A 25,967-nucleotide genomic window follows, 5' to 3' on the forward strand; every position below is an offset into this window, starting at 1 on the left:
TGTGAACTGACTTGTGTGTGTGGTGTGAGGCATGGGTCAAGGTTCATCTCTTCCATACAGTGATCTAGCGTTCGAGCAACATTTGTTGAAAAGACTTGTTTCCTTCATTGTTTTGTCTTTGCATCATTGTAAAAAAAAAACAGTTGATCATATTAGTGTGGGCTTATTTGTAGACTTCTGTCCCACTGATCTGTGTGCCTGTTCTTATGCCAACACCACACTGTCCTCGTTACTGTGGTTTCACAGTCTTCTGTGAAACCAGGTAGCATGAGTCCCTGACTTCATTTTCAATATCGTTTTGTTTATTCTACTTAATATTTTCACATATATTTTGGAGTCAACTTGTCAAGCTTTACAAAAAGCCTGCTGGAAGTTTGGTTAGGATGGCATTAAATTTAAAGATGGATTTGGATGGAGTTAACATCCTAACGTGACTGAAACACCCACCCATGAGCATGACATCTCTCCCGCCCCTTTGGGCCTTCCTGACTCCCTCTCTGTGGCATTTGGTAGTTTTCATCATAAAGGTCTTCAATGACTTTTCTCAACTTCTTTCGGAAGTATTTTACGTTTTTTGGTGCTATGGCATGTGATACTGTCCTTCGAATTCCATTTCCCATTATTTCCTCTAGTGTATAGAATTGCGGTTGATTTTTATGTCAACTTGTGTCCTGCCACATTGCTAAATCAATTTATTCTCTTCACGTTTTTGTTTTTGGAGATTCCCTAGGACTTTTCATGTAAACAGTCATGTCATCTGAGAATAAAGAGTTATACTTCTTTTTTCCTATTTTCATGCCTTTCTTTTTCTTTGCATAAGTATGCTAGCAGACCTCCAATGTCACACTGCATGGAGCAGGGAGTATGGACATCCTTCCTTTGTTTCCAGTCTCGGGGGAAGCAGTCGGTTTTCACCATTAAGTGTGATATTTACTGTAGCGTCTCACTGATGTGCTTTAGTATATTGACAAAATTATTTTTTTCCTAATATGTTGATAATTTTTGTTGTAAATAGATATTGCTTATTTTGTATCTATTGAGCTGATCATACGGCTCCTCTCCTTTATTTTTTTTTGATTTAGTGAATTATACTGACAGATTTAGAACTTGGCATTCTGACAGTAAACCTTACTTGGTCATGATGAATTATCCTTTTTATATATTGCTACATTTTATTAATTTTTAAAAAAGGTATAAATGTCCAGTTGTAAAATAAATAAGTCATGGGGATCTAATGCACAGCACAGGAAGTATAAGCAGTACTATCATAATAACTTTGTACGGGGACAGATGGACCCTAGATTTTCCATGGCAGTCACACTGTAAGGTATATAAATGTCAAATCACTATGTTGTACACCTGAAACTAATATAATATTGTATGTCAACTATACTTCATTTAAAAAGTATAGATATAAAATTTTATATACTTTAACTATAAATATGAAATCGTAAAAAGAGAATAAAAAAAGTTGGTTGTGAACCGTGAAAAGTCTGAGATGATGGGGAAAGGAGTACATAAACTGAGAAGTGGCTAAGCAGCCGTATTGAGGTTGTGTGATAATTGCTAGAAATAAATAAACTAAAGTTAATAAGTTTCTTGAGAAATCAGCAAAAAAGTCCTTTAAATGAAGGGTAAGAGTTGGCAAAAGAGAAGAGGGCATAAAACAGTCAGTTAAAAATATATACCCGTTTGCTGGGGCTGCTGTTGTAAGTGACCACCAACTTGGTGCTTGACAACAACAGACAGTCCTTCTCTCCCAGTTCTAGGGGTCTGGTGTCGGGGGGCTGGCTTTGGGGGCTTCGGGGAAGAGCCCGTCCTTTGCCTCTTCCAGTGCCTGGTGTTGGCTGGCGTTCTGTGACTCGGGGCCGCGTTGCTCTGTTCTCTGCCTCTGCGCTCAGGTTGCCTCCTTCTCTCTGTCCGTGTGTCTCTCATAAGGACCCTTCTCAGTGGATTTAGGGCCCATCAGGATAATCCAGGAAGAGCTCCTCATTTCAAGATCCTTAACTTCATTACATCTGCAAAGATCCTTTTTCCCAAATTCACTAAAACTAGCACCATCTCCTGCAACACAAATTGTTGTCATCTTTATAAATGGTTCAAATAAACAAGTTTGGGTAACTGTTTGGCTAATTTGGGAATGTAGCCATTTGGCGAGGTAATCTGTGGCTAATTGGCTTTTGATGAATTGGTCATTTGACACATTGATTTTCAGCCAACTGGCTCTTGGAAACTTGATGTTTGTCTAGTTGGACTGCCTCCCACATGGGCCTGGGGCTTGATGTCTGGGGCCAGGCTGAGGCACACATGGGCGCCTGGCAGGCCGAGTTATTGGTGCTGGACTCAAAGATCATCTTAGACCAGGAAGGGAGAATCCCAGCAGACCTGGCTGTTACCCAGCCTTGGCCACCCGCTTCATCCTGAGAGCCTGCCCCTTCGGGAGAGGCTGTGTGAGATTTGGGGTATACCGATACTAACAGAGTGAGAGTGACTTCTATTGGCTGTGTGCTGGGCACTGGGCAAAGCACCTCTGGGCATTATCTCATTTGACCCTCACAACAACCATGTGCAATAAAAATGATGGTTTGCATTTTGCAGATAAGGGAAGGGAGGCTCAGAGAGGTTAGGTTACCTGGACAAGAGCACACCAGAGGGTGCATGGCAAAGTCCAGATTCCAGACCAGGTCAGTGTCTCTCTCTGAAGTCCATACTGTTAACTGCTGGGCCCTAAGTGAATCGGATGCAGTCCTCGTACTCGGACAACTGCTGATGCTGTTGGCTCATTCCTTGTAGCTTGGCAGTGGAGCCCTTTCCTGTTTCTCAAGATGAGGAAACTGAGGCCAGGGCTAGGCGTGAGATTTGTCAAAGGTCACACAGGATCCATGTAAGAACTAGGATTGGAACCAGGTAGGGCCTTGTTCCCCCTTCCTCGCCTTCCAGCCTGGTTCCTGGATTTCTTCCTTTGTGTTCCTGTCTCCAAAAGTGGGACAGATCCTAGTGGCCTCCCTGCCTTCCATCCCCCAGCTCTCCATGTTTATGTCCCTGTTAATGGGTCTTTGCAAGCCGGCCCAGCTGCCGAGCGCGAGCCAGAGAGCCACCTGGAGCTGCGTCTGCCACAGAATGTTTACGGTGCACGGAGCCGAAACGAAACAACATCCATCTTGTTGACTGGTCCCAAACACTGGACTCATTCATGGCCAGACCGCTGACAGGGTCCCCGTGCTTGGCAGTGAGCTGCCACAGCTCACTCGGCAAAACCTGGCAGCAAGAAGAACGTAGGCAGACTTCGGGGAAATCACGCCCTGAGCCCAGGCAGCCCTCCGGCCCATTTTCTAATCAGCCTAGTCTCTAACCAGATGCATCCATTAAGGTGGGGCACTGTGACGTCAGGGTTGGTCTGAGGAAAGATGCTGGGCACTGGGCTGGCATCAGAAGCACAGGTCAGGGCTGCCCGCAGGCCTTGGTGAGGACTGATGAGATAGATCGCCTAGTACATGTGAAGTGCCGTGAGGTTTGGCAGCCCAGCCTGGAGAGACTGCCTTTACCCCAGACAGAGCTGGCTTGACTCCTGGCCTGGCCCCATCCCCTCCCAGACCCAGTTTCCTCTTCTCTCCAGCAGGGTTAATGGTGATCTCTGCCTTGCAGAGCTGATGGGAGAACCTTTGAGAAACTCACAACCAAGTTGTCGCTCTAAGTGTCCCATCTCTTCCGGGATGCCACGGAGAGTGTTACAGAGAGGGTACTGCCTTTAAGAGGCATCAGCAAGGCGCTGTGGAGGGAATGCCTACTGGGGAATGCAGACACCTGGGTCTGGTCCTGACTTGACTACTGGCCGTGTGACCTTAAACAAGCCTCTTGCTCTTTGTGGGCCTCAGTCTTCTTTTTCTGTAACATAGGAGGCTGAGACTACATTATCTTTTAGGGCCATGTTAGCCCTGATATCTTACCATGGAATGACGGAGGGATGCTCCTCAGGAAGCGTGTTGTTCCCCTAGGAATCTGGACCTTCATCAGCCCTGTGGGTGAGGCCGGGGTGATCACTGTAACCCCAGCCAAGGACTATAGTCTGGAATGACTGGCCCTGGGATTGAATGCCAGGTCTGCTTCCTATGTGTGTTATTCAGAAGTCATTTCACCTTCTTGGGTCCCGGTTTTCTCTTCTGTAAAATGGGCTACTTCATTTATCTAGCAAGACTATTGAGAGGCTTAGCTGAAACATGCAGCACAGTGCTCTGCCCTCCGAGGTACAGACACAGCACTTACATCACATGGTAAGGGCTACAGGGGAGGGACACCAGCATGCCTGGGAGTGGCCAACCACAAGAGGAGAGGGTAGCATGGTCAGGGAGGGCGTCACGAGACAGTGACTGCACCGGAAGGAGGATAAGGGAAGGGAAGTATGCTCCCTTGTCCTCGGGGGAGGGGAGTTTCAGTCCTGGCACTGATTGACCTGGCAGCCTTTTCTGTTTATGGGCTTTTGAGAATGGCACTGGTGCCTGGCTCATCTCTGTGTCCCAGAGCCCAGGCCAGGCACAGGTAGGAGCTTAGGGATACAGCGTGGGTAGATAGTCTTCAGCTCTTCCAGAGAAAGCATAGGTTCCTGTGGGAAGGCGCAGGCCTGTCAGGTAACGAGGCACCCTAAATGTTGGGGCCCAGGGAGGGAGAGGTCCAGGTCCTGTGCACTACCCACCCTCCTCTGGACCATGAAGCTTCTGACAGGGGATTTGTGATGGTTGTCTGGGGCTAGAAGAGAGTGCAGACATTAGCCACACCTCCAGCCCATTTTCTTTGTCTTACTGCGGAAACTGAGCCCCAAGGGCTGGAGGCTAACCAAGACATGCAGTGAGTCTTCAGGGAAACCTAGAATGAGGGGCTCTGCTTCCCTGCCTGGGGGGCCCTTTCCTGGGACTCTCACACAGAAGTGTGAGAAAGCAGGTTGGGACTAAATGTGGGGGCTACTGGACCAAAACACATCATTTATTTTGGTGAGAACCAGACTCCCTCCCCATGGAGGCAAAATGTGACCTGTGCCCAGGCTTTCTCCTCTGCAGCGGCCCAGCTGTGAGTGTCCCCGAGTGGGCTGCCACATCAGCTGTATTTGCCTAGAAACCCTCCCTTGCAGCCTCAGAAGTCAGGGCAGCGTGGTCCTGCTTGGGCCGGTGCAGCCCAGAGCAGCGCCCAGCCTGCGGTCCCCCGCCTTCCAGAGGCTCCTGTTTAGAAAGCAAATGCTGCTAGGTGCTGCTTCATGTCCCCTCAAACACACTTCTGGAAATGTTCATTATGTTCCCACCCCCATCTCTCCAGGGAAGTTGGTGGGTTCGGCCAATAAAGTCGTAATGGCTGGGATGGGGTCTGTGGCCTGGCGGACTCACCTGGGGGCTGTATCTTAGAGAAAAGGCTTCCGGCTTTCTAGATTCGTCTTTCCTGGCAGCAGAGGTTCAAGTGTCATTCAAGGCCTCGCTCAGCTCTCCCTTGGTGTGCTCTTTTCTGCTTTTGTCCTTCAAACTGGTATTTGATGCAGTTACATGTGAGCCACACTATATGGTGCAAGTGGAGCTTGACAGGGGATGTGCACAGGGCTGGAGACGCACAGAGGAAGAAGTAGGGCGTGCTTGGTGGGGGCACAGCAAGGGCATGAGGTTAGAGGGGAAGAACAGGGCAGAGCTGTGAGCAGCAGGGCACAGCTGCAGGGTGCTGGTGTTGGAAACCAGCAGGAGAGGGGTGGGATGGTGGGAACAGACAGAGGGCGCAGCATCTTGTTTGCCTGGTGCGGGCATTCAGAGGCATCTCATGGGTAGTGGGAGACATGGTGGGTGAGGAGCAGGGACAGATGGGTAAGGTTTTTGTGCTTTGGAAAGATCACCCTGGCTGTGGTCAAATGGATGGATGGTCGTATTCAGGGAGGAGAAGAAACTGTTGTTCAGGTTTGTTGATGGTTTGACTGAGATAACGACAGTGTGGTTGGGGAGGGGGGATGGATTGAGAGCTGTTAAGAGGGGAAATGGGGGCTGAAGGCAAGGAAGGAGCTGAGACAAGGAGCACAGTAGGAGAAGGAGGTTTGGGTGGGGGAGGAAGGGAATGGAGAGGTGAGCTCCATCTCAAGGTCTCAACCCCCAGGCTCTGCTGATCAGCCCGTGCCAGGAAATTGCACCTGCCCAAGACCCCCTCTGGGGCTTTCCAGAGTCAGCCTGCATACCCCACCTTGTGCTCCCAGCACATGGCAGGGCCTGGGGAGCCCGCTTGGGTGTCATGTGTCTCTGCCTTCTCATGAGTCCTTCTGGGTGCAGAACAGGGTACAGAATTCTTTCTGAATCCAGAAACAGACCCTGGGATTCAGAGACACCAAGACACAGGCCAGCCCACACGGATACTAGACTTATGGGGGGGTCCCTCCATAAGTTACAGAAATGTCTAACTGCTATGCCGTTCAACTGAATGCCAACTGGAACCTAAATATTTTTTTTTAAATGAAAAAGGAAAAAGACACGGGCCTGCCCTTTGAGTGTCCCGGCACCATCAAGTCAGATGCACTTGGCCAAATCCTGGCTCCCACGTCACCCCGAGGTGGGACTTTGGAGGACACCGAGCTTTCCAATCTGGAAAATGAGGAGCTGGCCTCCACTGCTGGCTCTCAGAGCGCTTCCTTTCCCTAGCAGGGCCTCCTCTACCCTCCTGAAGTAGAGTTCATAGATAGCGTCACCTGCCTGCACTAGAGTTCTTAAAAACTCCATATACCGCTTCATCGCATTATAAAGGAGACGTGCAAGGGAAGTAGCTCATGGGTAACGTGTGTTCCCCACACACGCGCTCGGGCGTGACCCTGCCAGAAGACGCAGCGTCCTGGGCCTGACAGCTACAGACACACAAACGTCACAGGCAAAGTGACCAAAGGTGATGTGGTTTTTTAACATGGTGAACACCGCCTGTTTAAGTTCCAAACTAAACACAGTGCAGTCTCTCCTCAATTTACATGGCAGCTCCATTCCTGGAAAATTCAGTGCATGTTAAAACCATGAAAAAAGTACTTTGTGTTTATGTGTAAAATGAAGCCGTATTCAGGCTTAGATGACCAGGTTGCTTGTTTATGGTTATTTTGAATATCTGGCAAGATATTCAAAAGTTACTGTAGGGCTGACCCACCCTTGGCCATGAGCTGTCTGTTTCTGGCTCCTCCCCACTAAATGAGTGGCTCCCAGTCATTGTGACCAGCAGAACCTCCCTCCCCCAGTGATTTTCAGTATGTCCCCTGGGATAGAATCCCAACCCTGGAGAATCCCTGCTACCTTATGCCTCTTGTGCCCCAGGAGGTGAGGGTGCAGACTGGAGCACTGGCTATAGGTCCTCAGGGAGGGCAGAGAAAGACAACAAAAAGCTCGTTGGGACAGGGTTGGCCAGGAGGGCTTCCTGGAGGAGGGGCTCTGGGAACTGAGTGTTTTTAGAGCTGAGGCCTGGGGAAGAGGGATTTTTCAGGAGCCAAAGCAACTTCTATGACTTCTCCAGTAGGCTTTGCCTTTCTGCCCATACTGTGGAACAAGTCATCTTTTTCAGTGTCTATATACTCTGAGTTTCTTAAGGGCCTGCTTTGTGTTGTATTTCTGATGGTGCCCTTTTCTGGAGGTCGAGGTGTCTTTCCAAAGAATGGCAATATTTTCTCGGTCAGAACAATTGATCCTTCCCAGAGAGACCCGTGATGGGGGGAGGGCATTTTAAGATGCTGGCATCTCATGTCCTTCCTTCTGCCCAGCTCCCTGGAGCTGGGCCTCTCCCTCCTTGCCCTCATGTCTTCCTTCTTCCTTTAGATATTTTTTAGCAGTTGGGAGATGGGGGTGGGGTGAGCAACATAGACACGAATAGGAGTTAACTAATTAGCTTGATTTAAGTGGAGGATGTTAAAAAGGGGGGGGGCAAACATGAAATAATAAATACATGCCTGACATAAACATTTATGGTTCTGTATTTACTGAAAAAACACAGATGGAAATGTTTGTCTTTGAGAAGTTTTTATAGATTTCAACAGCCATTTCCTCTGGATTTCTTGTCGTCCCATTACTCTCCTGATTGTTTTGGGCTTGAACAAAAACAGAGGGTTTTCAGTGACTATCACTATTGTTTGCTGGTAATCTGGGCCAGGCAGGGGCTCCTGAGGTGCTCAGGCGCCTGGGGACGTGATGGGCCTTTGATCAGAGAAGTCTGGGGTTTTGCAAGCTCAGAATCAGAGAATCTTTTTATGTCTAATCCACGACATTAGAGAATCTTAGAACCATAGTAATGTGTAAATGCTTAGCTTTATAAAATTGCATCATTTCAGAATGGGAGAATCATGGAATTTTAGAATCCCAGATGCATGGACATTTCTGATCTTGAATTTGGGAATCATGATGGCTCAGTATGATGAAACATAGAATCTGAGAATTTTAAGGGACATCAGAGTTTCTTCATGAGGCCATCCCTCCTCCATCCCTGGGATGTAATTAAATCAACTAAATGTGGGCAGTGCTTTCGTTTGCCAGTCCTTGGGCTCCTGCATGTGCTGTTTGCTTCCTGGTTCAACTTAGAATTTTGCTCCCCCCTCCCCCCCAGAGGCACACTAGTAGTCACTTGTACCTGGTCTGGGAGCGGTCTTTCCAGAGAGGGAGCTGGGGAAGGGGCAGAGGCGTGAGAGGCTGCAGGCAGAGGCAGGGAGGGCAGAGGCTCTCTCAGACCCTCCCTGAAGAGAAGGAGCCCTGGGTCCTGAGACACACTGGGTAGAGCCTCCCTCCCGTCAGCTGCCTTATCTCATGTGAATGTGTCTGTCTCCTTCAGGTCAGTGGTGACCCCTGGGTACCCTTCCTCTTAATAGGTTACTGAAGAGAAGATTAATGAATAGGAAAATAGGTTAGTAGACAATGTCTAGACTGAAGCATAAAAGTTTTAAAAGGATGGGAAATTAAGAAAAGAGGGTAAGAGATATATAGGACATGGTGAAAGAGTCTAACATACACCATTGCTCAAGAGAGACAGAGGAAAGATAATGGGCAGACGTAATGTCTGGAGTGATAACGGCCAGCAATTTCCCCAAACTGACAGAAGACATCAAGCCACTTATTGAAGAAACCACATGGACCTCAGGCAGAATAAATACAAAGAAAATCATGACTAGGCACAGCATAGTCATAGTCAGTCTACTGCAAACTAAATGCAACAAGAAAATTTTGGAAACAGCCAGGAGTGAGGGGAGTGATACAGTGTCTTTGAAAGACTTGCAGATAACTTTCTAATAATGATGATGAAATCCAGAAGACAGTGGAAGAAATCTGTCATAGACTGAAAGAATATAACCGCCAACCTGGACTTCTATACCCAGTGGATGTATCCTTCAGAAGTGCAGGTGAAAGAATAACAGAGTCAAACAAAAGCCTAGAGAATTCCTGGCCAGCAGACTTATAGTTTTTAAAAATTCTCTGTGAGTCTTGGCTGGGGTAGCTCAGTGGATTGAGCACGGGCAGCGAACCAAAGTGTTGCAGGTTTGATTCCCAGTCAGGGCACATGCCTGGGTTGCAGGCCACGGCCCCCAGAAACTGCACATTGATGTTTCTCCCTCTCTCTCTCTTTCTCCTTCCATTCCTTCTCTAAAAAATAAATAAATAAAATCTTAAAAAAAATAAAATAAAAATTCTCCGTGAAGAAGGAAGATGACTATATGGAAGCAGGAGGAAGGGAAATATTTAAATAAATATTGACTCTACAAAACATTGATAACATGTGGTGAGGTTTAAAAATATGTTAGGAATTAAAATATGCAACAGTAATCTGGGGGGAAGGTGGAGAGAACAAGTGAGAGAGAGAGCGAGACAGAGAGAAGAGTTAAAGATCCTGAAATTCTTGAACATTTCAGGAAGTAGCAAGTCCACTATTCTATATTAGACTGTAATATTAAGTGAGGGACAGATGCATAACTACTTACAATAAAAAGAATGTGTATTTAGCAAGCTAATAGATAAAATAGAATAATAAGAAATGCTCAATTAATCTGAAAGAAGGCAGAAAAGGAGAGAAAAAGCATACGAAATAGGTGGGACAAATAAAAAGCAGATAGTAAGATGTGCATTTCAACCCAGATATAAGTTACTTTAAAGGTAAATGGTATAACAGGGGAAAAGAAAGGGAAGGGTTGTCAAGGAATGTATATGAAAGACACATGGACAAAGCCAGAGAGGGTAGGATTGAGGGTGGGAGGTGGCAGGGCTAGGAGGGGAAGTGGTGTGGGAAAATGAAGATAACTGTACTTGAACAACTATAAAAATTTTTAAAAATAAATAAAGATAAATGGTATAAATGGACTAAATACTCATTAAACACAAAGATTGTCAGAGCAGATAGAAATTATTTTATGGAAAAATATTGATAAGGATGCTTTATATTACATTAATAAGGATGTGAGTGGCAGAAAGTACATCTGAGACAAGCTTAATACAGTATAGGAATTTTACTATTCACACAGGGGTTCTTGGTGCCACCAGTGCTTCGGCTTAGCTTGTCTGCTGCCCTGGTCAAGATGCTCTGTTTCATTGACATCCCCCTCCAACCAACCAACTTCCAAGGTGGCTTCTACTAGCTACCAGGGTGACATGCTTGCTCATTCACAAATAGAGGAGAAAAGGCCGTTCTTACCTTTGTCATCACACAGATGTCCCAGGCCTCTATTGAACTAAACTTACTTGTGCTGCATGCCTGTCTTGGAGCCAGTCACCGTGGCACTGTGGCTGGGGAGACAAGGTCACGCTGATCAGTTCAGGCCTCCAAAGCCCACTGGAGTGGGATTTATAAGAACAGCCATAAGAGCCAACATTTACACAGTGCTTCTTTACTGTGTGCCAGATGTACTGTTCAAGGTACTTCATACATGGTACCTGAACTCATTTCAATAAACTGTGCTACAGAGAAGCCAAGTCACGTGACTTAGACAAGGTCACAGCTAAAAAACAGAACTCAGACCTTGTTGGTTAGACCCCAGAATCTGCGCTCTTACCTGCTGTGAGATACTGGGAGATGCTGGGAGATCTTCACCTCAGGTCCCACAGGTAGATATGGAAATATGGGGCCCTGTCGTGGGGAAGGAAGGGAATGAACACCTACTGTCATGGACTGGATGTTCGTGGTTTGTGCCCCACCCTGCCTACCAAATTCATCTGTCGAAGCCTTAACCTCCAGTGTGGCTTTTTTGGAGACTAAGACCCAAAAGGAAATAATTGAGTTTAAATGAGGTGAAGGGTAAGGCCCTGATCCTCCAATAGGATCAGTGTCCTTGTAAAGAGAGACTCGGGAGCACACCGCACCCTCACACTTGCTCTCCGTCTGCACGCTTGAGGAAAGGCTGTGTGAGGGACATGGTGAGCAGGCAGCCACCTACAAGCCAGAAAGAGAGTTCTCAACAGAAATGCAATCAGCGGGAACCTTCATTTTAGACTTGTAGCCTCCAGAAATTCGAGAAAGTAAGTATGTTGTTCAAGCCACCTCGTCTATGGCATTTTGTGATGACAGCCCAGGCTGACCAATACACCAGGAAAGTAATCAGCTGCATTGACTCTGAATCCCTTGAGGATGTGGAAAAATGTCTGGGCCAGCATTGCCCTCCTGTCCGAGAGAGCTAGGCATGCACCATTTACCAGCCGCATGACCTTGGACAAGTCACTCTTCCCCTGGAAAATGGCATTAGCAATACTGGTATGGAAAGAGCCTGTTACTGGGCCTGGCACGTGGCAGGCACTCTGTGAACTTTGGTATTCATGATACATTACATTAAAAAAAAAGAAAAAGCAGAATACAAGAAAACAAGTATATCTTCCTGTGGGGTTTTTTTGGTCAACAATATATGGAAATGCATATGGAAATACCACAGAGGTTCATGTGTTGCCATGGATGCTGTGGCTGTCTCTGGTTGTTGGTCTTATAGGTGTCATTTATTCTCTAATAGTTAGTTGTCTAGGTATATTTTCTAATTTTTTCATCCAGCAAATTATTTGTGCTAATTTGGTGGCAATACGAGAGACCGAGAAAAACTCTGCCGATGTGTGTGTTTATACACAGAGATGCCGGCACTTACGTGTGAAACCAGCCCTGGGCTGCTCACTCCCTGACCCTGGACTGGGACTGAGCAGAAGGCTGGCTCGCTCAGGTTTCTTTGTGATGCCTTCCTGAGGTGCGCCTGCTCAGGTTTTACTGGCCTGAGTCCCTGTAAATCTAGCTTAGCTGTAAAGGGGAATTTATGGAGTTTTTGTGATACGGGATAAGAGATGACAGGCGGCCATAATAAACCTGGCCTGAGGCCTTGGGTATCAGACTCTGTAGCTCCAAAGGCCCTGCTGAGCTTCTAGCCCACCCCCCTCCAGTGACCTCGAACCCCTGGACTGTGGTCACTAGGACTCTGGGCCTGGAGGGGAGGGGAGAGGAGGTGATAAGGCAGTGTGGTGAGGCAGAAGGAGCTGGGAGTATGGATGCAGCCTGGGCTCAGCCTCTGCTGTATGTCCTTCAAGAGCCGCTCACTCTCCCTGGGTCTGAGAAGGGGGGCCCTGTGTCTCCTGCTCTCTGGGATCTCCAGTGCCCCCCTACCCTGTCCGGCACTCCCAGAACAGCTGAGGAGGCTCAGAGGGCCAAGGCCCTGCTCTGCTCTGAGTGAGCCTGCAGAGCCCGGGCTCAGGCTCAAGACCCCACGAGGCTGAGGCCGCTTTCTCTGGCCCCTGGCGCTCACTGCCTGGGAAAGCAGGTCTTCGTTCCTGGAGACACAGATCAGCCAGGGGGTCCATGACCCTGTCTCCACAGCCTGTCAAGATGGCAAAAGGAGGGGTCTTTACTGAGGTGCTGACTGCCAGTCACCGTACCTCTGCATTTAATCCTCACAGCCACCCCCTGGAGCTGGGTTTCTTATTCTCATTTTACAGATGAAGAAACTGAGGCTCAGAAGGGTGGCCCTCATTTAGAGTCAAATAGCCAGAAAGTTAATGGTGGAGCCAGAGCATCAACCTAGGTAAATGTGTCACCAAAGCTTGGTCTGTTTTCCTAAGTGGCAGCATCTGGCACATAGTAGGCATGAAAATGAACTTTGGACAGTCTTCCAGCTGTCCACCTTCCCAGCGTCCCCAGGCACTTCATCTGGGTCTAACCACATGCTAGGAGTGAGGGGAGTATCCCCGGTGGGGCCCAGGTGCCCAGAGAATCTGCTTGCTGTGTGACTAGGGCAAATCTCTTCCCCATCTGGGCCCCTGTTTTTTGTATGTGAAGTAAATTGGACAAAATCATGTCTCCTCATGCTCTGACACTCAGCAGCTCTGGGGGCCCAAGACCCTTGTCCTGAAGGACTGACTTCACAGACTCGTGGGGGAGGCAGGAATTTAATTGCACTTAAAAGCATCCATTTGCCAGCACAGAGTGTTACAGCCCTGACTTTGCAGTGATGTCGTGGAGATTTAGAGCTCAAACGTGTGGAGTATTTGGCGTCTGCTGAGTGTATGGAAAGAAGGTATTCACATGGCAGCTGTTCACCCGGACTGCTGTGAGCTGAGGTTGGGGAGCTCAGGGAGGGCAGGAGAGACCAGAGAACATTTTAAAATGGGATGCACTTCTGTTGAGCTCTGCGGGCTCAGAGGGTTTGGAAGGTGTCAGGCCACCCTGACTGGATGGGCGAGGACGTGTGCAACACATCAGCAAAGCATCATGGGAGGTAACGCCCAGGTGGAGGGGTGAGCTCAGGCTGTGGGGGGCCCCCGAGACAGGTTCAGGCACTTCTGTTTATTGAATGTCCACCGGGGCCAGCCCTGCATTCAGTATTTGACAGTGGTTTTCACACCATCAACTCCACCCCATAAAATTCTCCCCATTTTACAGGTGCAAACAAATCTAACTGCAAAGCCTCATCTCTAACTGCTGCCCTAGCTTAGGGGTTGGCAAATTACATAGCCAGTGAGCTGTTTTTCTAAATAAAGTTTTATTGGAACGCAGCCCCATTCACTTGTTTACCTATTACTTATGGCCACTGTCTATGGTCCAAGTTGAGTAGTCCTGACAGTGGACTGTATGGCCCACAAAGCCTATAATATTTACTGTCTTGCCCTTTACAGAAAAAGTTTGCTGACAGAATGGCTGAGTCAGGAGATTCAGTGTGAGTCTGAGCCCTACGTTTGCTGAGTGAGGTGGGCAAATTGTTTGCCCTTCTGCCCCTCACTCTCCCCGCCCAAGTATGCCCAGCCCTATCCTGGGAGTTGTGATGAAGCTCAGAGGTGAAGGCTGCACAGTGTGTTGTAGATGGTAAAGTGCAGTGTCCTGTCACTGGTCTGGCACTTGGCGGGCACTACAAGTCTGCCCTGCTCGTCCGTGAACGAGGAGCGGTCATGTAGGCTGCCCTAGACCCGGCCTCTGGCTGCTCCTAGGACTGCAAGGAGGCAGCCTCTGGGCCTGAGATGCTGAATGCATCATTGTCCCCCTCGTGCAGACTTGGCAGGTTTCGGCCTGCATTAAAATTCCTGTGGGGAGTCACCTTATATGTGGTACCGCTTTATAGCCAAGTCATTACGGTAATTTGCAAAGCTCTGTGGTGTATAACTGGAGACATTTGCTTCAGATTCGCTGGCTGTGACCTCATTCAGACTGCCAGGTCCTGCATCTGGTGACCCCTGAGCCTCGGGGGCTTGCCCTTTTGAATCTGGCCTCAAGGTCATCTAGACAGGACCTTCCTGGGGATAGAATGCTTTTTGTACTGGGCCCTGCATCCTGGCCCCATCCCAAGCTCAGGGATAAATGGAAGAGATAATGATTATTATCATCACTGTTACTTTTCAAGGGCTTACTGTAAACCAGGTACTGTGCGAAATGCATTGTGTTCATAATCTGTTAAATCACCAGAACTTTGTGAAGTAGATGTTTGCACCATTTTACAGAAAAGGAAACTGAGACTTGAAGAGGAAACTAAACCAAACGCTTACCTAGCCCAGAGGTGGCAGTCCACGCTCTGTTATGGATTAGCTATGTGACCGAGAGGCCCTTTCCCTCTCTGAGCCTCAGCTTTGTCACCTATTAATGAAATAGATGGTTAGTCCATCCCAGCCCTGATGTGCTAGGTTTTCTCACCAACTTGTGAAAATGAACACAGGACCCCCTTTACCCTCCAGGCCTTCCCCAAAGCTTTACCTACATGGGGAAAGCCAGGTCCAGGAGCGGGTCCCCTGTGGGGGACAGTGGGAGACACGCCTGCTCCCCACCCGCCTCAGGCCAGCAGGGCTGCTGTGCCCTCTCACTCCCCGCCTCTCCTGAGAAAGACCCCATCCTTGCTCCCTGAGATGGAGAGTGAGAAGGGGTGGGCCCTGTGCTGTGCTTGGTGACGGAGAGGCAACACGCCAGCCAGCAGGGAGCAGCGGGAGATCCCTGGAAGACTTGGGCTTGGGGTGGGTCATGGTGACAGTACCCACTCTTCCCAGTGGTGGCAGCATCTCTGGGAAATATATTAGTCTTTGGTTTAATTTTCAGCTTTTGAGAAAGCTGGTGGCCCAGGACAGGGTCTGGCATAGGCCTTGGGATACCTGAGTCTGGGCCCTGGCTATGTCGGCAGTGGGCATGTGATTTTGGGCAACTGCCTGCCAGCTGTGGTACGTGTGTCCCCACAAGGTGGGGAGGCCCGCTCTTTCATCCAGGGTCTAGGAGGGTTACACAGACAATGACTGGATGGGCTTGGGCCCTGAGCGGTGCCAGACTGTGAACCAAGGGCCTCCTTCCTTACTCCCTCTCAGACTTGGCTTGCCTATTTATTACAGGAAAACCTCTTAAAGTGTCCAACAGAGAAGAAGCCCTCAGGCCTGAATGGTCAGAGTAGTGCTGTCTCTTCCCACATCTCCACCTGGCCCCTGCCTGCCTGTGTGACTTTGGGCGAGCCCCTCCCTGAGCCCTTGTGTTCTCGTCTGTAGATGGGGTGACCCTACCACCTGGCAGAGTTTGGGAGCCATTGTCACAGTGGTACTCTGGCTTCCCCAAAGGCTTCCCAGCATGATCTTCATTGGAGTCACCGGTGGGGATGCTTGTTCAGGGGCCCCCAGTGGTTCATCAGTTGGCTGAGAGGCAGCAGGACTGAACCTGGGCTTTGAAGTCTGAGAGATCTGGGTGGGGCCATGAGTCGAACCTCGACCCCGGGGCCCAGTCAAAGGCCCCTAATCTCTCCAGACTTCAGCTTTCCTGGTCTGGAAAATGGCTGTAACGAGAATGTGTCATGGGGCGGGCTCCGGAAAGTACTGAATGTGCCTGGCACCTGGAAAGTGCCAGGTGGGCTTCCCAGCACCTTTCCCAGGGCCCACCGTCTGTTGCTGCACATGCCCCCCTCAGTGAAGGGGGGTAAGTGACTCCAGGGTCCTCCATGGGCCTGGTGGGTCCTTAAAGGAAGCTCAGAACTGCCTCCCCAGCCCAAAGACTCTGGGAGAAAAACCCTGCTGGACAGCCCTGTGTGATGATTAAGCTCTCTCTGCTCCAAATGCTATTGATGGTCATAAAATTATCCACAGTTTTCTGAGGCCCAGTCCCACAGTTTGCCTCCACGGGACGATAAAATCGCATTCAGAAACAAGGAGGAAAGGGCAAAGACCGCCAAGCAGAGACAGGGTTAAATGAGCAGCAGCCTGGTCTCATTAGCTTAGGCCATTCGAGTTTGTTACCAGGGATTTCTTTTTAATTAAAAAACAACCAAGTTATTAAAAAATAAGCTTGTGAAGGGCTGGCCGAGCAGCAGCCAAAGCCAGAGGGGGCGAGTGTTCCTCGCAGCAGGACACGGGCCCAGGCTCTGCCTGGGAAGGTGACACAGAGGGCAGCTTCTGCGCAAACGTTCATTGGAGCCCTCTCAAGCGGGCTTGCCTGTGCCTGGGAACCTCGAAACTTGTCTGAGCCCCTCACCTGCTCTGGGACCTTGAGAGAGTTGCACTCTCATCTGCCAACTGTGAAGTGCTCAGCAGGTGCCTGCCTGGTGCCTGTCTAGAGCCGTGGGCACTTGGCAAGGTAGCTCAGAGAGTCTGGCCTTGGGGGTAGGTTAGAATTAGGGTGAGGTTGGATTTTGGCTAAGAGACTGCTCTTTATTACATAGCGATTACGATGTGGGGTTTGGGTCTGGCAGACCTGAGCCAGAGACCCAGCCTAGACTCTTCCTAGCTGTGTCATCTTGGGCACCTAATTTAACTCCCGGGCTCCTGTTTTCTCTTCTGTACCCTGGGCATGATACTACGCATACCTCCCGCAGAGGCCAGTGGGGAGGCTTCGCTGCGGCAGGGGAGCTGCGCCCGGGGCTGCACACACTGCCCAGGAAACGGCGCTCTGTCGTCTCCTTGTCCTCACATTAGGGCTGTTCTTGTGTCAGTTCTCTCAGTACTTGGGCCTGTTAATAATGTTTTATTACCTCTCTAGAGTACTTTATGCTTTTCAAAGTACTATATGACAATAAGGACAATTTCTACTCCTGGCGCACCTACTAGGTGCCAGTGTTGTGCTAGGGGCTCCGCACCTCAGTGCTCAAACCCTCACAGCACCTCGGGAGAACTGGCGTGGCTCTCTCCATCCTACACCAGGGAGCTGAGGTTCAGCCTCGGGGAGGGCCAGCCCTGCGGAGGGACTTGTTCAAGTCACAGGCTTGGCTGGGGGCAGTAGAGGCTCACACCGAGGTCCATAGGGCCCCCAAGCCCATGTATGTCCTTTCCTCCTTGCATGAGCTGTCCAAGTGACTTGGCAGAAAGCCCAAGGAAGAAGTAGTTTCCAGATTAACCCTCCTCACACTATAGATGAGGAAACTGAGGCCCGGGGAGTGGAAGTAATTCAACAACTATGTCTAGCATTTTTATTACATATAATGTAGCTTTTCAAGGGCTCTCAATCTGCTGGAAAGTAACGAAGATTGAACAAGAACAGGTTCTTGTTCTTTGGTGGGGACAGCAACAGGTGCTGTTCAGTAAGCACCTGCTCCTTGGCATGTAGTGTCTCTCAGCCTGCTGGAGAGCCGAGGTCTAGCCCACCAGCTCTCCCACGTGGGTGTACATGTCGTCAAATGAGCAATAGGTGATGGGTACAAGGATCATAGATTCTGAGCTTCCCAGAGACAGGAGCTTGCCTGTCTAGTCCCCAAGTGTTTGCTGCACCTAGGGTAATGCCTGGTGCTATTATTGGTCCTGCAGGTGATTGTGGGAATTCAGTGAGGCATCTTGGTGCCTCCACTGTAGCAGGGGTTCAGTGAGTGTTGGCTCAAGGGTGCTATTTCATGCTGTGCCTGATGACCACCCTCTGCCTACTCCCCCTGCGGGCTGTCCCTACTTACTTTGTCTCCTCTTCTGTCCTTCTCTACCTAGTGAACGGGAGCTACGGCCACTGCACGCCAGGCTCGGAGAAGAGCCTGCTGGACCTGGACCTTGCTGAGGGCCTTGGCCCCACCTGCCGTCAGGGCTTGTTCCTCCCAGCAGGAACCCCACCACCCCGAGGCCACCCCCCAGCCTGTGACCGGCTGCTCCATTTCCCCCACCCCAGCAGGTATGTGCTCCATTCCCACCATCGGCTGCCCTCTGTGGATACTTCCTGGAAACCAAGGACCAAGGGCCTCCAGACCTCGCCTGGTCTGCCTGGCTTGTGGGATACACAGGGAAACTGAGGCACAGAATTGCCAGGGACCAGCCAGATCCCAGTAGCACAATGCAGGCTGCCCGGTGTGGACCCCGCACCTCCTGCATTACAGGGCCTCAGGAGAGACGGAGGTGGTGTTATTGAGGTGGTGTTTCCACATTGCAGCAGCAGCAGCAGCAGCAGCAGCTGAGATGGCTTTCCACAGAGGAGGATTTGGAGTGCACTGGGGGAAGGAAAACTCAGTTTAGGGTTCACACTGTCACACCCTGGGCTACTCAGAGAGCAGAGAGGGACCATCTCCTGGGGCCATCTCCTGGCCCAAGAAGCCCTCATCCCATGGAAGGAAAACTCAGTTTAGGGTTCACACTGTCACACCCTGGGCTACTCAGAGAGCAGAGAGGGACCATCTCCTGGGGCCATCTCCTGGCCCAAGAAGCCCTCATCCCATGGAACCTGTCATGTAACCATCACATTCAGCGCTTGCGCATTTCCAGCGATGTCCACTCTGCAAAATGTTTCATTAGATTGCATGCTGGGCTGATATCTGCCTTCTTGGCTTCTCACCCATGCCTCTGTGCCCTCTGGTCTGCTGACAGGCGTAGGTCAACCACAGACAGGCCTCTGCACCCGCCCCCTTGGCCCCGAGGGCCCTCACCCCAGTGCTTGGAGCTGCTGACCTGAGACCTGTTCACAGATGAGGGATGCGAACAGCTGGCCCCATTGCCACAATTGATCCCTTCACCTACCATTGATCAAGCACCTCCTGTGGGCCAGGCACTGTGGGGTGCTCGGGGTGCCTTGGTGAAAGAGGCAGAGACCTGCCTGATGGAGCTCACTTTCCAGTGCGAGCTCTACAGTAGGAGGTATTATCAAATAGCTTTTCCTTCATGTGGAACCATTTTTCTCTGGGAACTGAGGTTCCCTCTGGCCTTCTTTGGTGTTCATGAGACCTCTGATTTAAAAGAGTGTGTTAAGTCTGTTTGGCTGCCATGACAAACCACCACAGATCGAGTGGCTTCAGCAATAGACATGTTTTTCTTCCCTGTTCTCCGAGCTGGGAGTCCAAGATCAAGATGTCGGAAGGTTTGGTTTCTCCTGAGGCCTCTCTCAGCTTGCAGGTGGCTGCCTTCTCACTGTGTCCTCTTCTCTGGGTGCACACCCTGGGTGTCTCTTCCTCTTACAAGGACACCAGTCCTTAGGATGAGGGCCCCACCCTCTGACCTTATTTAACCTTAATTACCTCCCTAAAGTCTCTGTCTCCAAATATGGTCACATTGAGGGTTCAGGCTTCAGCATACAAATTTTAGGAGAACATCAATGCAGTACATGACAGGACCAAACTTCCTTTAGTTTCCAAGCTGTGCATCGTTTGGCAACAGTCAAGTGTATGCATCTGCCTGATTATTCACCATGGCTCCCAGCAGTATCCATTTTCTCCAGGGACATTCTTTCTGCCTCAGGGCAGAAGCTATGCAAACCTAGGGAAAGCTAGGGAGTGTTTTGTTTTGTTTTGATAGAGACCTTCAGAAATATCACTTGTTACTTTGAAGGTCATTTTGACAGGTTAGGACACAGGAGAGTCTGCACCCAGAACCCTATACAGGCATCAATCTAAGTTGCTGCCACCTCTGCCACCGGAGTGGTTGAATTTGACCTGGCACCTTTATATGCCCTCATTTTCCTAAAGAAGAAGAGGGCCCAGCCCATCTCCCACCCCAGGCAGATGCCGTTCCTTCTCCCTCCCCCTGGATTGCCTTGTGCTCGGGGACCCTCCTCTCGGTTTCTGCTGTCCCCTCCTGATCTGTGGCACCTCGACCCACCGCCTGGGTTCCTGTGGCAGCCACGTCAGCCACCTCCTTGTCTCCAGACCAGCTCTCTAATGCCAACAGAATAGCCCCCACTTTCTGAGTGAGCGCTGCCCATGCACACTCCCTCACTCAGTCCGCACAGGCCCAGGAAGCCCAGCTCCTACTGCTAAATAAGCAACCATCATGGAGTACTTCCTATTTGCCACACCCCGGGCCAAGCACTTTATATGTTAACTCATTCAACCCACAACTGCCATAGGGTGGGGAAACTGGGGCCAGAGGGACTATAAAACTAGCTGGAGGTCACCCAACAAGTGATGAGGATTTTTAAGAAACTTTAGCAATGTTCCGATGTTGTCATTTCTATGCTTAAAATGACTGCCCATCCCCACCCTGGTCAGCAGAATGTATTGTTAATCGCAGCTCGAGTCCTAGCTCCACGACTGGCTCTCTGGGTGAGAAGCTGACCCTCTCCCGGCCTCACTTCCTTTCCTGTAAGACGAGGATGCAGACAGTGTGCAGGCCTCCACTGGTGCTGGGGGGGTGCCCGTGACTGGGCCCCTGACTGGGCCCCTGCCTGCCAGCCTCCTGGCCTCGCTTTGAATCTGCCACATAGTTTTCTACCTTCACATCTTGGCCTCCGGAATCCTGTGTTCTCTTCCGTTTGCCACTGCTCTGCCCGTCCCTCAGCAGAGTTCAAGCATTCCCTCGGGGCACTCCTCAGTTTCCCCATTAGAAGGGGAGATTCTTAAGGGCAGGGACCTGCCTGGGCTCCGCACTGTCTGGAGTCCCCAGCATCCCCCAGCACAGTGTGCAAAGCCTGTGGAGAGAGCGCGTTGACCCCCAGCCCAGGCTGCAGCCCTTGAACTGTCTGTTGACCTCATGAGGTCTGACATCACCCTCTTCTCCCCTTGAGCCTCTGCTGGGGAAACACTGATTTTCTCAATTCTGCCAGCTCCCTTCCACGGTCCAGCATGATAGAGCACATCGAGTCCTTGGGACTCAGAACACTGAGGCTGCTGGGAAACATAATGGTTATTAAATTAGATCGTTTTACAGATGAGAAAGCAGGGGCCCCGGGCAGTAGAGTGTTGTGGGAAAATCCCAGGCTCTTATTTAAACAGATCCAGGTTCAAATTCCTACTCTATCACTGACTGCCTTTGACAGCTTGGGCAAGTTGTTTCAGTTTTGCTAAGTGTAAAACAGATGGTGGTCTCTCCCTTGAAGAATCTGGTCATGCACTCAGCAGATACCATGCATTGTTCTGCTGTGCTCAGACTGCACGAGACGGCCCTCGGGAAAGCACCTGGCGTGTGGGGCTGCTCTGCAGTTCTTTGCTCTGTCTAGGGACTCATGCTCACAGTTTGTAGAGGTGGGATGGGAGTTGCCTGGGCTGCACAGGGCTCAGTGGCAGGGCAGAGCCCGAGCTGCTGCTTGTTTGCACAGGGACAGCAAGGGCAAGTGGGGGCCTCCTCAGCTGGCATTTGGAGCTGTAGGACACCAGGACCAGAGCTACCCATTCCCCACATTGATGTCATTCGAGATTTTGCAGTTGATTATTCGATTATTTGGGTGACTCAGTCACAGAAAGCTACAGCTGTTCTCTTCTCCCAGTGGGGGTTGCTTTAACCACGGCACTGCTTTTTAAAGGGATTGCTTGAAACAAAGACTTGCCTGGCTGCTCGTCCCTGCCCGTGCCCACCTCTGCCCGGCCCAGGGTTGCAGCCATGCGAGGAGCAGCTAGCAGTGCTTTTATTTATTTTGTTAAGCTCCACAGTCACAACCTGGATATCAGATCTTTAAGTTACTTGGAGCTTTCTGCTGGCCACGGTGGACCCAGTATCCCCAGCTCTGGAGAGGGGTTAGGGTTTGCTGTCTACCTCGGAGTGCAAGCTCTTTTTGGTTCCACTGACCATTCTCAGGTCTCTGGTGAGCTAGCCTGAGAATTGTTCAAGAGCCGTTGAGAAATAAACAGGAGAGCCCCTCCCCCAAGCCTTTACTCAGGGAGTGCCTTGGGTCATTCTATGCAGGAGAAAGGCACACAGAGGGGAGAAGGGGAGCCTGGGCTCTGGTCCCAGCCCTGTCTCTGCTTGCTGCTTGTGCCTGTGGGTGAGACCTGTGCCCTCTTGGCCCTTTTCCTGACCCTGTAGTGATGGGGTTGGAGGCGATGCTCTCTGAGTGCTCTGGGGTCTGGGCTCTGACTTTCCTTCTCCTTTGCCCCTCCCCATCCCCTCCACCTGTGACTGAAGCTGGGGATGCCACAGCTGCAGAGCCAGAGAGGGGTGGGCTGGAGCTACAGGAAGTGACACTGGGAACAGAGGGGCAGACAGTGACCCTGCAGCTCCACGGGCCTGGCTGCAGGAAGCCCCAGGACAGCAGCGGTAATAGTGGCAGTAACGATGGCACCATTTGCTCTGCCATTCTTTCCAGGTGGCCATCACGGCATCTGTCCTCTCACTTGATCCCGGCAGCCATCCTCTGAAGTCGAGAGGGTTGGTCCTCATATCACGGGCAAAGTAACCGGGCCTCAGAAAGGGCAAGGTCTGAGGACAGGCAGGGTGTCCCTGTCAGAGTTCAGGCACATAAGCAGGCTTCCTGTTCTGCCTGGCCAGCCAGTGGGGGCTTCTCTGACCCGAGACCCAGCGTGGGCTTGCCAGTCTCTCCCCTTCTCAGAGTTCTCTGGACCAACAGACCCTGGTGTCTCTACTTGCATGTACTTCCCCAAATTGGGGAGGTGCCCCCTCCAGAAATGCATGTCCCATGTGCATAATGAAGTCACCACCTCAGCCAGCCCAGCCCTGCCCATCACACCATCCTCACCCACAGAAGTAGAACCATTCTGCTGTTGGGGTGAGGAGCAAGGCCCAGGCCACCTTGTTCAGGTGTGCTCAGCTGGGGGTGGCTGAGCCTGGCTTTGAACCCAAGGCCCCTGTTCTGCCTGGCCCCACCCGCCCATGGCTTCTCCTTAAAGTTTCGTTTTGTGCAGTCACTGTGTCTGGGCTTGAAATTCTGGGACACCCAACCACAAAGCTTTTCCTCTGTCACCCCTAGGGTGTGTCCTCACCAGGGGTGTGTTTCAGAAACCCCGTCCACGGACATTCACAGCGTAGAAGACAGATTGCTTGGGGCAAAACACCACATAATTGGCGTTCTTAGAAATTATGAAAGATTACAAAAATGAACAGATTTAAGGGACATGTAAGCAGAATTTTAAAAAACTGAACCTAGGTATCCTACAAAAGGTCAGCTTCAGCCTTCTCCCTCCAAAACTCACTGAAGATCAGAGGGAGGGGGTCAGGGCAGACCCCAGGGAGGCCTTGGAGGCAGAGCAGGAGGCATCGGGGCTGGGGTGGGCTGGGCTTGGTAACGGGATGAAATGGTGCCTTTTCTGGCATTCTCCTCTTCAGACCTGCCCCCCTCCGGCCCACTCCTCTTCCCCTCACTCCCCCTTTCCCCCCACACTCTTCCTTGTCGACCTGACAACAATACCTGCCCTCTACCTTTTCCCTCCCTCCTCTCTTTCCCTCCCCCCAAGCCCCTCTTCCATCCCCCATCCTCCCCGTCCTGCTCTGGGTTCCCCAGCCCTCAGCCTTCAGGTTCCTCGCCACCCCTGCCTGGGCCTCCCTACTGTGCAGCGCCCACCCTCTCATGGCCTCGCTGGCCACTGTCTTCCAGGTCACCCAGACCCCAAGCCACGTATATGAATGGCAGCCTGCCGGCCACACAGCACATCAAGCAGGAGTCCCTGCCTGTCTATCGGGCCATGATGGAAGCTCGGGCACCCCTGTCTACCCACTGCCGGGCCCCACCGGCCACCGGCCCGCGCACAGACCTGGACCTCCCGGGCCGAGGCCTTGCCAACCCAGCACCTTCCTGCTACCTTCTAGGCAGTGAACCCAGCTCTGGCCTGGGCCCCCAACCTGAGGCCCACCTGCCCGAGGGCAGCCTGAAGCACTGCTGCCTCCTGGGCCTGCCCCCCACCTCCTCAGCCTCCTCCTCGCCCCGCGCCTCCTCTGACATCACCGCCATCATCCGTTCCTCCCAGACGGCTCTGGTCACCTGCATAAATGGACTCCGGAGCCCCCCTCTGCCAGGTGACCTGGGGGTTCCCCCCAAGCGGGCCCAGCCTGGCCCCGCAACCACTGAGAGTCACGAGGGCAGTTTGCAACTTGAATCCTGCCGGAAGGCGGGCTTCCTGAAGCAGGAGCCTGCGGACGAGTTCTCAGAGCTCTTCGGGCCTCACCAGCCGGGGCTGCCGCCCCCCTACCCTTTGCCTCCGTTGCCATCAGGCCCTGGCCTTGGAGGCCTGGGGCTGGGCCTGTCAGGGAGAGGGGCTGGGCGGCAGGCGTGCCGCTGGGTGGACTGCTGTGCAGCCTACGAGCAGCAGGAGGAGCTGGTGCGGCACATCGAGAAGAGCCACATAGACCAGCGCAAGGGTGAGGACTTCACCTGCTTCTGGGCGGGCTGCGTGCGCCGCTACAAGCCCTTCAACGCCCGCTACAAGCTGCTCATCCACATGAGGGTGCACTCGGGCGAGAAGCCCAACAAGTGCATGGTGAGTTCCCACGGCCACTAGGCCACATGCAGGCCAACCCTGGCAGAGCAGCACCCACGTCACTGGCTGAGAGGCATACCCGGCCTCCTTGCCTGGGGCCTGGCTGAGATCCCCTGTGGTTGAGGAGGGAAGGAAGAATGCTATGGATGTGGCCACTGGTCATGATGGGCAGTGCCCCTGTCACTGGGAACGTTGGCAGAGGGCCCCTCATACTTGCCATGTGCCCCATCTCTCACCCCAAGGCATACTATGGCCCAACGAGTTGTGGGGGGCAGGTAGTCCTGCTGGGCCTCCGCCTTCCCAGAGAGGCTCTCTGGGCCCCCTGGAGAAGCCCACAGGCTTGGCTGGCTTCCTGTGAGGGGCACTGGGTCCCCACAGGCATCCAGCCTGAGAGTTGTGGGTCCCCAGGGCAGGCTTTGGGGCATGACTAAGGGTTAAAATAAGGCCCTGGATAGCACAGTGTTCTAGGCACCTGAGCCTCTGGCCGTTCTGACATTTCTGTGTTTTCCAAATCAGAGGAATGTAGGCTTAGCCCCTGAGACCCTCATCTGAGCCACCGTGCCCACCACCAAAGCCCAGCCAGCCCACCAGGAGAGGCGCTTGCCTTCAGCAGAAGGGGTGGTGGCACCACTAATGCCCGCCCATTGGGACATTGATAAGGCAAAGGAAGAATGCAGTGTCTGGTCTACAAGCGAGTATCATAGCCAAGGTTGAGTTCCTTCACACTGGTATGCTGTCACTGTCACTGGGTCCCACCTCATGGAGCGTTCATCCTGGGAAGGGGCACAGTGGGAACAGGGGCATGCATCTGTTCCTGCTCTAAGCCCAGGGCAGCATTTGTAGGGGCCAGGGAAGGGGCAGGAAGCATTGACAACCGGCAGTGTAAACTCTACCCTGCTGGGACCAGGTATTCGCCCTTGGGTCCCCATCTGTTTGTGCTGCTGTGAGCTGGGCATCCACTGGCCCAGCCTATTCAGCTTCAAGGAGGCTGGGTCTC

At 51.5% G+C, this 25,967-nt stretch overlaps 1 protein-coding gene across 2 annotated transcripts in view; it reads left to right on the plus strand.

Moving 5' to 3' along the window:
- Positions 1-25,967, plus strand: part of GLIS1 (GLIS family zinc finger 1) — a 217,904-nt gene that overhangs the window by 113,792 nt on the left and 78,145 nt on the right. For both annotated transcript variants that reach the window (XM_045857836.1, XM_045857825.1), the window contains exons 3-4: positions 18,339-18,516; positions 24,091-24,970. In XM_045857836.1, coding sequence (XP_045713792.1) covers positions 18,339-18,516; positions 24,091-24,970 — 1,058 coding nt within the window. The remainder of the gene's footprint in view (positions 1-18,338; positions 18,517-24,090; positions 24,971-25,967) is intronic.

The sequence above is a fragment of the Phyllostomus hastatus genome, unplaced genomic scaffold, assembly GCF_019186645.2.
Source record: "Phyllostomus hastatus isolate PE091 unplaced genomic scaffold, TTU_PhHast_1.1 phas_contig_147, whole genome shotgun sequence".
Taxonomy (NCBI): domain Eukaryota; kingdom Metazoa; phylum Chordata; class Mammalia; order Chiroptera; family Phyllostomidae; genus Phyllostomus; species Phyllostomus hastatus.